Raw genomic sequence first — 11518 nt, 5'->3', positions numbered from 1 at the left:
CAGGCGTGAGTCACCGGGTCCGGCTTTATTTTTATTTTTTATTTATTTATTTATTTTTGAGACGGAGTCTCGCTCTGTCGCCCAGGCTGGAGTGCAGTGGCGCGATCTCGGCTTACCACAAGCTCCGCCTCCCAGGTTCATGCCATTCTCCTGCCTCAGCCTCCTGAGTAGCTGGGACTACAGGTGCCCGCGACCACGCCCGGCTAATTTTTTTGTATTTTTAGTAGAGACGGGGTTTCACCATGTTTGCCAGGATGGTCTCGATCTCCCGACTTAGTGATCCGCTCTCCTCGGCCTCCCAAAGTGCTGGGATTACAGGCGTGAGCCACCGCGCCTGGCCTAATTTTTTATTTTTAGTAGAGACGGGGGTTTCACCATGTTGGCCAGGATGATCTCGATCTCCTGACCTCTTGATTCAATCTCCTGACCTCTTGATCCTCCCGTCTCGGCCTCCCAAAGTGCTGGGATTACAGGCGTGAGCCACCGTGCTCGGCCTTGTTTTCTAAATATATAAAGTCAGAAATAAACCCAAGGAACGAGCATATATATATATATATGACGGATTCTTGCTCTGTCACCAGGCTGGAGTGCAATGGCACGATCTCGGCTCACTGCAACCTCCGCCCCCTGGGTTTAAGTGATTCTCCTGCCTCAGTCTCCCGAGTAGCTTCCACTACCAGCGCGCACCACCACGCCCGCTAATTTTTGTACTTTTAGTAGAGACGGGGTTTCCCCTGTTGGCCAGGATAGTCTCGATCTCTAGACCTCGTGATCCGCCCGCCTTGGCCTCCTAAAGTGCTGCGATTACAGGCGTGAGCCACCGTGCCCGACCCTAACGACCATATATTAATGTTGTAATTATATGTGTGTGTGGTTTTGTTTTCTATATAAAGTCAGAAGACAGTGTATGTGTGTGTGTGTTTGTGTGTGTGTGGTTTTGTTTGTTTTCTAAATATATAAAGTCAGAAATAAACCCAGGTAACCCAGCCGCCTGGGCAAGGTGGTATCTGGCCCGCCCCATTCCAGCCTGAACTCCGCCCACCGCGATCCGGAAGCCCCGCGCTCAGTGGGTTGCAGGAAAAACTCGGAGCTGAACACCCTGCCGGACCCCGGCCGCTGAGCTCCGGAGCCTGCGCAGAAGGCGTCGGAGGCGCATGCTCTGTAGCGGTCTCTGCAGCCAGCATTGGCGCCCGCGCGGGCCTTTGAACCCCGCCCGCAGAGCCCCTCCCGCAAAGCCCCACCCGGGTGCGCGGGCATGGCGGCCAGCCTGTGGATGGGCGACGTGAGTGAGGGTAGTAGTCCGGGGTCTGAGGACGAGGAAGCATCTTGGTTTCGCGAGGGAGGAAGTGGCTGAGGAGGAGGGGACTTGGGATCCCAAAAAGGGGAGACGTGTGACCGGGTTCTTTTTGGTGACACAGAAGCGGATTCCAGCATCTAAGTGAAAAAGCTGAGTCCGTGAGGCTAGGGGTCCTGGGGCCCCACCTGGGTTCCTGGGAGGGAAAGGTGGTGCTTTGGGGACATAGAATGGAGGAATCGAAGGACTGAGGCGCGCTGTTCTAGGACCGGAGGAGTGGGGTTTCTAGGTCCAAGGGGAGGCTCCCTAAAGGGGGGCAAGCTTGAACCAAAGGAGCTGGGGTTCAGGCCGCTCAGCGGAGGCGAACCTCGCCCCTCGCTCCCCCAGCGGCGCGTAGCCAGCCCTGGGCTGACGGAGAGGGGCTCTGGAACCCGGAGTGGGAAGCCCGGCTGCCAGCCTGAGCCGCTGCGCTCTTGTTTTTACGCAGCTGGAACCCTACATGGATGAGAACTTCATCTCCAGAGCCTTTGCCACCATGGGGGAGACGGTTATGAGCGTCAAAATTATCCGAAACCGCCTCACTGGGTAAGTCTCATCTCAGGTCTCTCTTAATACATTTCGTTGCAGCTGTCATGTATGAGAATGTAAACATCGTAGTCATGGCTTCTCACTAACCCTAGTGATAGTCACTGTAAAATTATAACGGCTAACGTTTTGAGGTCCTAATGAGTGGAAGGATAGCATGTAGCTTGAGGGCAGGACTTGCCAGGCCTGGTGGGTCACACCGTAATCCCAGCACTTTGGGAGGCCGAGGTCAGGAGTTTGAGACCAGCCTGGCCAACATGGTGAAACCCTGTCTCTACTAAAAATACAAAAATTAGCTGGGTATGGTGGCAGGCACCTGTAATCCCAGGTACTGGGGAGGCTGAGGCATGAGAATCGCTTGAACAAGGGAGGCGGAGGTTGCAGTGAGCCGAGATTGTGCCACTGTACTCCAGCCTGGGCAAGAAGAGGAAAACTCTGTCTCAAAAAAAACAAAAAACAAAAGGCAGGACTCAAGCGAAACTGGGTTTGAAAACTATTTCTACTGTATCATCTTGGGTAAGTTACTTAACTGCTCTGTCTCATTCGCTTTGAGCATAAAAATGGAAATAATTACAGCACATATCTCCTAGAGTTATGGTGAGGATTAAATGAGTTAATTCACATTCATCATTAGGACAGTGTCTGGCATATAGCATATGCTCAGTAAGTATAGTCAGATTACGATCTGCTGAGTAATAAGCACTTTACATTTATTATCTTCTTAAAACCTCAGACACTTCTGAGGTAAGTAAGTACTATTATGAAGAGGCTTAATTAAGAGTTACAATAAAGCCTGGCACGGTGGCTCACACCTGTAATCCCAGCACTTTGGGAAGCCGAGGCAGGCAGATCACGAGGTCAGGAGATCGAGACCATCCTGGCTAACACGGTGAAACCCTGTCTCTACTAAAAATACAAAAAGTTAGCCAGGCATGGTGGCAGGTGCCTATAATCCCAGCTACTTGGGAGGCTGAGTCAGGAGAATCGCTTGAACCCGGGAGGCCGAGCTTGTAGTGAACTGAGATTGCGCCACTGCACTCCAGCCTGGGTGACAGAACGAGACTCCGTCTCAAAAAAAAAAAAATTATAATAAATAACAAGTCAGGACTTGAATTTGAGTCTATCCTGAAAGCTCATGAGGTCCCTTAAGTCTTATGCCATTCATTTAAAAAATTGTGGAGGCTGGGCGCGGTGCCTCACACCTGTAATCCCAGCAGTTTGGGAGGTGAGGAGGGCAGATTACCTGAAGTCAGGAGTTCGAGACCAGTCTGACCAACATGGAGAAACCCCATCTCTACTAAAAATACAAAAATTAGCTGGGCGTGGTGATGCATGCCTGTAATCCCAGCTACTTGGGAGGCTGAGGCAGGAGAATTGCTTGAACCTGGGAGGCGGAGCTTGCAGTGAACTGAGATCTTGCCATTGCACTGCAGTCTGGGCAATAAGAGCGAAACTCCGTCTCAAAAAAAAAAAAATTGTTTGCGGAGATACTACTATGTGCTACTGTTCTAGATTCCTGGCTGAAATAATCCAGATACAGCCCCTGCTCATGGAGTTTACTACATTCTAGTGGGGAATGAGACAATAAATAAGTAAACAAAACCAAATACACAATATTTTCAGATAGTGGTGTTCTATTGCCTCCATTTTCTTCTTTCTCTTTGAGGTCTTAGTTTTCCTTAGGGAATTATCCATTTGTTAGTGTTTATGGAGCAGCCTCTCTTTTCTAGGTACTCTACTACATGTGGCTTGCTAAAACATCAAATGGTTTAAAAGTAGAGATGAGACATTTGAAAGATACTTTGTATATTCAGAACCCCATTACCTAGGAAAAGGTTTTTCTGACTGGTAAATCATGCCCACCTAAATATTTCTCTTCTTGCTCTTCTAAGCAGAAAACCCCAGATAATCAGCTACTGGTATCAAAATTCATTCTGTAACACTTTATTTTTATTATTATTATTATTATTTTTTAATTACACTTTTTAAGTTCTAGGGTACATGTGCACAACATGCAGGTTTGTTACATATGTATACTTGTGCCATGTTGGTGTGCTGCACCCATCAACTCGTCATTTATATCAGGTATAACTCCCAATTCCATCCCTCCCCCCTCCTCCTCTGTAACACTTTCTACTTTTTAAAACACTGGCATAGGCTGGGCACGGTGGCTCATACCTGTAATCCCAGCACTTTGGGAGGCTGAAGCGGGCAGATCACTTGAGGTCAGAAATTTGAGACCAGCCTGGACCACATGGTGAAATCCCGTCTCTACTAAAAGAAATACAAAAATTAGCCAGGTGTGGTGACACACACCTGTAGTTCCAGCTACTTGGGAGGCTGAGGCAGGAGAATCGTTTGAACCCAGGAGGCGGAGGTTGCAGTGAGCTGAGATCGTGCCACTGCGCTCTAGCCTGGGCGACAGAGGGAGACTTTGTCACAAAAATAAATAAATAAATAAAACACTGGCATAGATTCTCACATTTTAATCTTTTTTTTTTTTTTTTTTTTCTGAGGCGTAGTCTCGCTCTGCAGTGGCACAATCTTGGCTCACTGCCACCTCTGCCTCCTGGGTTCAAGCCATTCTCCTGTCTGAGACTGTCCAGTAGCTGGGAATTACAAGTGCCTGCCACCACGCCCGGCTCTTTTTTTTGAGACGGAGTCTTGCTGTGTCGCCCAGGCAGGAATGCAGTGGTATGATCTCAGCTCTCTGCAACCTCTGCCTCCCAGGTTCAAGTGATTCTCCTGCCTTAGCCTCCTGAGTAGCTGGGACTACAGGCGTGTGCCACCACATCCAGCTAATTTTTTGTATTTTTAGTAGAGATGGGATTTCACCGTGTTAGCCAGGATGGTCTCAATCTCCTGATCTCCGCCTGCCTCGGCCTCCCAAAGTGCTGGGATTACAGGCATGAGCCACTGCCACCTGGCCTAATTTTTTCTATTTTTAGTGTAGACAGGGTTTCGCCATGTTGGCCAGGCTAGCCTTGAACTCCTAACCTCAGTTGATCTGTCCACCTTGGCCTCCCAAATTGCTGAATTACAGGCATGAGCCACTGGGACCAGCCTTACTCTATTGAAATAAGATTTAGAACTCTTGTTTCTTACATGTTTCTTTTTTGTTTTTTGTTTTTTTTTTACTTTGAGATGGAGTTTTGCTCTTATAACCTAGGCTATATTATATATTAATTTTTCTTGGGTCTTTTCTCCTTTTCTCTAATCTTGGTGTTTTGTTTTGAGACAGTCTCCCTCTGTCACCAGGCAGGAGTGCAGTGGCGCAATCTCAGCTCACTGCAATCTTCACCCCTCAAGTTCAAGCCATTCTCCTGCCTCAGCCTCCTGAGTAGCTAGGACTACAGGCGCCCGCCACCACGCCCAGCTCATTTTTGTGTTTTTAGTAGAGATGGGGTTTCATAGTGTTGGCCAGGATAGTCTTGATCTATTGACCTTGTGATCTGCCCACCTTGGCCTCCCAAAGTGCTGGGATTACAGGCGTGAGCCACTGCGCCTGGCCAACACCCACCTAATTTTTGTCTTTTTTTTTTTTCTTTTGAGACGAGTCTCGCTCTATCACCCAGGCTGGAGTGTAGTGGCAAGATTTCAGCTCACTGCAACCTCCGCCTCCCCAAATTCAAGCAGTTCTCCTGCCTCAGCCTCCCGCGTAGCTGGGATTACAGGCACACGCCACTATACCTGGCTAATTTTTTTTTTTTTCCACCATGTTGGTCAGAACTCCTGACCTCGTGATCCACCTGCCTTGGCCTCCCGAAGTGTTAGAATTACACGCGTGAGCCACCGCGCCAGGCCTGCCTGGCTAATTCATTTATTTATTTATTTTTTGAGATGAAGTCTTGCTCTGTTGCCAGGCTGGAGTGCAGTGGCATGATCTCGGCTTACTGTAATCTCTGCCTCCGGGTTCAAGTGATTCTTGTGCCTCAGCCTCCTGAGTAGCTGGGATTACAGGCACACACCATCACACCCAGCTAATTTTTGTATTTTTTTTGTTTTTGAGACACAGTCTTGCTGTGTCACCCAGGCTAGAGTGCAGTGGTGCGATCTTGGCTCACTGCAACCTCTGCCTCCCGGGTTCAAGCAATTCTCCTGCCTCAGGCTCCCAAGTAGCTGGGACTACAGCACATAGCACCATGCCTGACTAATTTTGTTTTGTATTTTTAGTAGAGATGGGGTTTCATCGTGTTGCCCAGGTTGGTCTCGAATTCCTAAACTCAGTCAATCCACCCACCTTCGCCTCCCAGAGTGCTGGGATTATAGGCGTGAGCCACCAAGCCTGGCCAATTTTTGTATTTTCAGTAGAGGAGGGGGTTTTCACCATGTTGGCCAGGATGGTCTCGATCTTCTGACCTTGTGATCTGCCCACCTCGGCCTCCCAAAGTGCCGCGATTACAGGTGTGAGCCACTGCGCCTGGCCTGACCTTGTCTCTTAAATAAATAGTCAGACTGTCCTGAATTCAGTTCTATACTTTGGCACATACCAGCTATGTGATTTGGTTTTCTTTTGTTTGTTTGATCCGCGGGCGGATCACCTGAGGTCGGAAGTTCAATACCAGCCTGACCAACATGGAGAAATCCCACCTCTACTAAAAATACAAAATTAGCTGGGCATGTTGGCGCATGCCTGTAATCCCAGCTACTTGGGAGGCTGAGGCAGGAGAATCACTTGAACCCGGGAGGTGGAGACAGGAGAATCTCTTGAACCCAGGAGTCAGAGGTCACGGTGAGCCAAGATTGCATCATTGCACTCCAGCCTGGGCAACAAGAGTGAAACTCGGTCTTGTTTTTTACAAGGTATCACTTTGTCGCCAAGGCTGGAGTGCAGTTGTGTGAACAAGGCTAACCACAGCCTCAACCTTCTGGGCTCAGGCAATTCTCCTGCCTCACCCATCCAAGTAGCTGGGACTACAGGTGCACTCCACCCATACCCAGCTAATTTTTGTATTTTCTGTAGAGGTGGTGTTTTCCCATCTTGCCCAGGCTCATCTTTTTATTGGTGATAGCTTTATAGGGTGATGTTAAGAAAAATTTGACATTTTTCAGTATAAATCTCTTTGGTTGTCATATTCTCTTACTTATATCTCTTAGTGGCTCTTTCAAAGATAGAATGCTCAGAATCTCACAGACAACCCCTGGTTAGGTACAGTCTATCGGGTTTTTTTGAGACTCTGTCTCAAAAGAAAAAAGATAAAAGAAAAAATAAACATGTTTATCTATATTTGCTAGATAATTTCTTTCCTTTTTTTTTTTATTTGGAGACAGAGTCTCGCTCTGGCTGGAGTGCAGTGCAGTGGTGCGATCTGGCTCACTGCAAGCTCCGCCTCCCAGGTTCACGCCATTCTCCTGCCTTAGCCTCCTGAGTAACTGGGACTACAGGTGCCCACCACCACTCCTGGCTAATTTTTTTTTTTGTATTTTTCAGTACTGATGGCGTTTCACCATGTTAGCCAGGATGGTTTTGATCTCCTGACCTTGTGATCCGCCTGCCTCAGCCTTCCAAAGTGCTGAGATTACAGGCATGAGCCACTGCGCCTGCCTGATAATTTCTTTTCCTGAGCCGTATGAAAGTAAATTGCAGGCTGGGCATGGTGGCTCACGCCTACAATTCCAGTGCTTTGGGAGGCTGAGGTGTGTGGATCACCTGAGGTCAGGAATTCAAGACCGGCCTGGCCAACATGGTAAAACCCCATCTCTACTGAAAATCCAAAAATTAGTCAGGCGTGGTGGTGGGTGCGTATAGTCCCAGCTACTCAGGAGGCTGAGGGAGGAGGATCGCCTGCACCCAGGGGATGGAGGTTGCAGTGAGCCAATATTGTGCCCCTACACTCCAGCCTGGGCGATAGAGCGCATTGTATCCCTTCACTGCTAAGTATCTCCGTGGTGTTGCCAGAAACTGGACATTTTCTTACGTAACCACAATGCTTATATCACACTAACAAAATTATCAGTGATTCTCTAATACCATATAATAGCAAGTCTACATTTAAATTTTTATAATTGTCCCCACAATATTTTTTAGTGAATTATAATTCAATCAAGGAACCTGCATTGCATTTAGTTCTTCTGAATCTCTTTTAATGTACAAAAGCCAACCTCTTTCTTTCTTCATACTGCCTAACTTTTTAAGGAGGTAAGGCTAATTGTCTTTATAAGATGCTACATTCCGAGACCGAGTGCGGTGTCTTACGCCTGTAATCCCAGAACTTTGGGAGGCCGAGGCGGGCGGATCACCTGAGGTCGGAAGTTCAATACCAGCCTGACCAACATGGAGAAATCCCACCTCTACTAAAAATACAAAATTAGCTGGGCATGTTGGCGCATGCCTGTAATCCCAGCTACTTGGGAGGCTGAGGCAGGAGAATCACTTGAACCCGGGAGGTGGAGACAGGAGAATCTCTTGAACCCAGGAGTCAGAGGTCACGGTGAGCCAAGATTGCATCATTGCACTCCAGCCTGGGCAACAAGAGTGAAACTCGGTCTCAGGAAGAAAAAAAAAAAAAGATCATACTTTCTGGATTCATTTGTTTACTTGTGGTGTTTTGCATAGTCTGTCCCTAAAATTTCCTGGAAACTGGTTATTAGATCTAAAGCCTTGATAGGATTGCATAATACAATTTTGGCAAGAGTATTCACACATGATAAAATGCATAAATAAATGTTTACTAAATGAGTCTGGGGCCAGGTGCCTTGGCTCAAGCCTGTAATCCCAGCACTTTGGGAGGCTGAAGTGGGTGGATCCCCTGAGGTCAGGAGTTCAAGATCAGCCTGGCCAACATGACAAAATCCCATCTCTACTAAAAATACAAAAATTAGCCAGGCATGGTGGTGGGTACCTGTAATTTCAAGTATTCATGAGGATAATTGCTTGAACCTGAGAGGCTGAGGTTATCGTGAGCTGAGATCGAGCTGATAATCTGTCTCATAAATAAATAAATAAAGATGAATGAATCTTGGACTGGCCCAGATGGGCAATCCTTATATTCACGTTTGTAAATTAGGTCTGAGCTGGGGTATGGCAGGGAATAAAAACAGTGTTGACTCAGATTAGAAAACTATTTCTTTTTTTTTTTGACGGAGTCTCGCTCTGTTGCCCAGGCTGGAGTGCAGTGGCTGGATCTCAGCTCACTGCAAGCTCCGCCTCCCAGGTTTACACCATTCTCCTGCCTCAGTCTCCCGAGTAGCTGGGACTACAGGCGCCCGCCACCTCGCCCGGCTAGTTTTTTGTATAGAAAACTGTTTCTTTCTCCCTTCAAGGCTAAGACCCATCTTGAGCCGGTTTTTTTTTTTTTTTTTTTCAAGTCTCAAACCAGCCTGTTGCTCAGACTGGAGCAGTGTGGCATGATCTCGGCTCACTGCAACCTCCACCTCCAGGGTTACAGCAATTCTCCTGCCTCAGCCTCCTGAGTAAACTGGGACTACAGGTATACGCCACCATGCCCAGCTAATTTTTGTATTTTTAGCAGAAATGGGTTTCAGCATGTTGGCCAGGCTGGTCTTGAACTCCCGACCTTGAGTGATCTGCCTGCCTCGGCCTCCCAAACTGTTGGGATTATAGGTGTAAGCCGTCGCGCCTGGCCTCATCTTGAGCCATTTTATCTTTACCCATTTTCTTTCTCTGTTTGCTTTTTTTCCAGGATCCCAGCTGGCTACTGCTTTGTAGAATTCGCAGATTTGGCCACTGCTGAGAAGTGTTTGCATAAAATTAATGGGAAACCCCTTCCAGGAGCCACACCCGTAAGAACATTTAGATAATGATGATGTTGCCATTATTATTGTCATTGCTTACTACCATCTATTGAATCTCTACTGTATACTTTTTTTTTTTTTTTTTTTTTTTTTGAGACGGAGTCTCGCTCTGTCGCCCAGGCTGGAGTGCAGTGGCCGGATCTCAGCTCACTGCAAGCTCCGCCTCCCGGGTTCACGCCATTCTCCTGCCTCAGCCTCCCGAGTAGCTGAGACTACAGGCGCCCGCCACCTCGCCCGGCTAGTTTTTTGTAATTTTTAGTAGAGACGGGGTTTCACCGTGTTAGCCAGGATGGTCTCGAACTCCTGACCTTGTGATCCGCCCATCTCGGCCTCCCAAAGTGCCGGGATTACAGGCTTGAGCCACTGCGCCCGGCCTTTACTACTGTATACTTTTTTTATTTAATCCTATAACAACCCTGTACAGTAGGCATTGTTATCTTTATAGGCCCAGGAAACTGAAGCTCAGGGAATTGAAATAACTTGCCCAAGGCAACACAGGTAGTAAATGGCAGAGCCAGGATTCAGACTGAAGATTGGTTGCCTCCCAAATCCATGCCTTTCCATTCTGCATCGCTGCCTCCCATAACAGAAGACTTGAAACTATAGACCTCTTGCCTGATTGAGAAACTAGGATAGGCTGGCAGCAGCAAGGACTCATTTCAAGAGAGTTGCATTCTGCTCTTCCCACAGTTACTTAGCTTACAGCTGTACCAGCTGGCACACCTGGGCTCATAGAACCATGGAGCTGGCAGTGCCCTTAGCGGTCATCCGTGCAACCCCCTCATTTTATACAGGAGAAAAAGCTGAGGCTTAGAGAGGGGGAGATGTTTTGGCCAAGGTAATTTATTTCAGTTTTTTTCAAATATTGTTCAACTCTTGAAACACCTTTCTCTGTTTTAGTTTCTTTGTTTTTAAACTTCCAGGCGAAACGTTTTAAACTGAACTATGCCACTTATGGGAAACAACCAGATAACAGGTAGGTACAAAGTCATGTCTAGACAGACATAAGATGTGTCACTGTGCCCATCACTGCCATATAGGGGGAGGGGAGCCGGTTTGGCTGCACTTGGTCCCCTCCTGAAGGACAACGCCCTTCTCCCTTCCTCGCTGGCGGACCTTCCTGGCGTGCTTCATGCAAGGCCCTGGCTTTTCTGTATTTGGTCCCTACCCCTGGCTTCCCACCCTGCTACTCCTCACAGTATTGAAGTTTTATTCAATAAGAATTGCCCTGTTAACCAGGTTCAGTGGCTTATACCTGTAATCCCAGCACTTTGGGAGGCCAAAACAGGCTGATTGCCTGAGCCTGGGAGTTCAAGAATAGCCTGGGCAATGTGGCAAAACCCCGCCCCTACAAGAAAATACAAATATTAGCTGAGCATGGTGGCATGCACCTGTAGTCCCAGCTACTCAGAAGGCTGAGGCAGGAGGATCACCTGAGCCCAGAGAGGGCTACAATGATCAAGGCTACCATGAGCCATGATCGTGCCACTGCACTCCAGCCTGGGCAACAGAGTGAGAACCTGTCTCAAAAAATAAACCCAATGAATTGACCTGTTATAGCAACATAAATTGATTGGAATTTCAGGTTGCCATTTGAAAGCATTAAAACTGTACCAAAAGCTTAAAAACCATTTAGATGCATTAACCCAATAAAATAATTCAACTTTTCCGGATTTATTCATGGATGTGTGCAAAGATTAGCCTCAGATGTGTTCATTGAAGTATTGCGTGTAATGACTAAAGTTGGGGAAAACCCAAATAACCTAATAGTAGGGAAGTGATTAAATTATGGTCATTAGTTAGGATGCTATATATCCACTAACAAGTCATGTTGGAGTATACTAACATGTCAAGATGTTGGCGATATGTTGAAAGTGAAAAAAA

General features: G+C 47.4%; 1 protein-coding gene across 1 annotated transcript in view; it reads left to right on the top strand.

Annotated features, from left to right (window-relative positions):
- The first annotated feature begins 1054 nt into the window (after nucleotides 1–1054).
- Nucleotides 1055–11518, top strand: part of TRNAU1AP (tRNA selenocysteine 1 associated protein 1) — a 25575-nt gene continuing 15111 nt past the window's right edge. Inside the window, exons 1-4 of the mRNA XM_026457204.2 lie at nucleotides 1055–1282; nucleotides 1782–1879; nucleotides 9523–9622; nucleotides 10558–10610. Coding sequence (XP_026312989.1) covers nucleotides 1256–1282; nucleotides 1782–1879; nucleotides 9523–9622; nucleotides 10558–10610 — 278 coding nt within the window. The 5' untranslated portion in view covers nucleotides 1055–1255. The remainder of the gene's footprint in view (nucleotides 1283–1781; nucleotides 1880–9522; nucleotides 9623–10557; nucleotides 10611–11518) is intronic.

The sequence above is a fragment of the Piliocolobus tephrosceles genome, chromosome 1, assembly GCF_002776525.5.
Source record: "Piliocolobus tephrosceles isolate RC106 chromosome 1, ASM277652v3, whole genome shotgun sequence".
NCBI lineage: Eukaryota > Metazoa > Chordata > Mammalia > Primates > Cercopithecidae > Piliocolobus > Piliocolobus tephrosceles.
The sequence above is the reverse complement of the archived record's forward strand: the minus strand, read 5'-3'. Positions and strand labels throughout refer to the sequence as shown.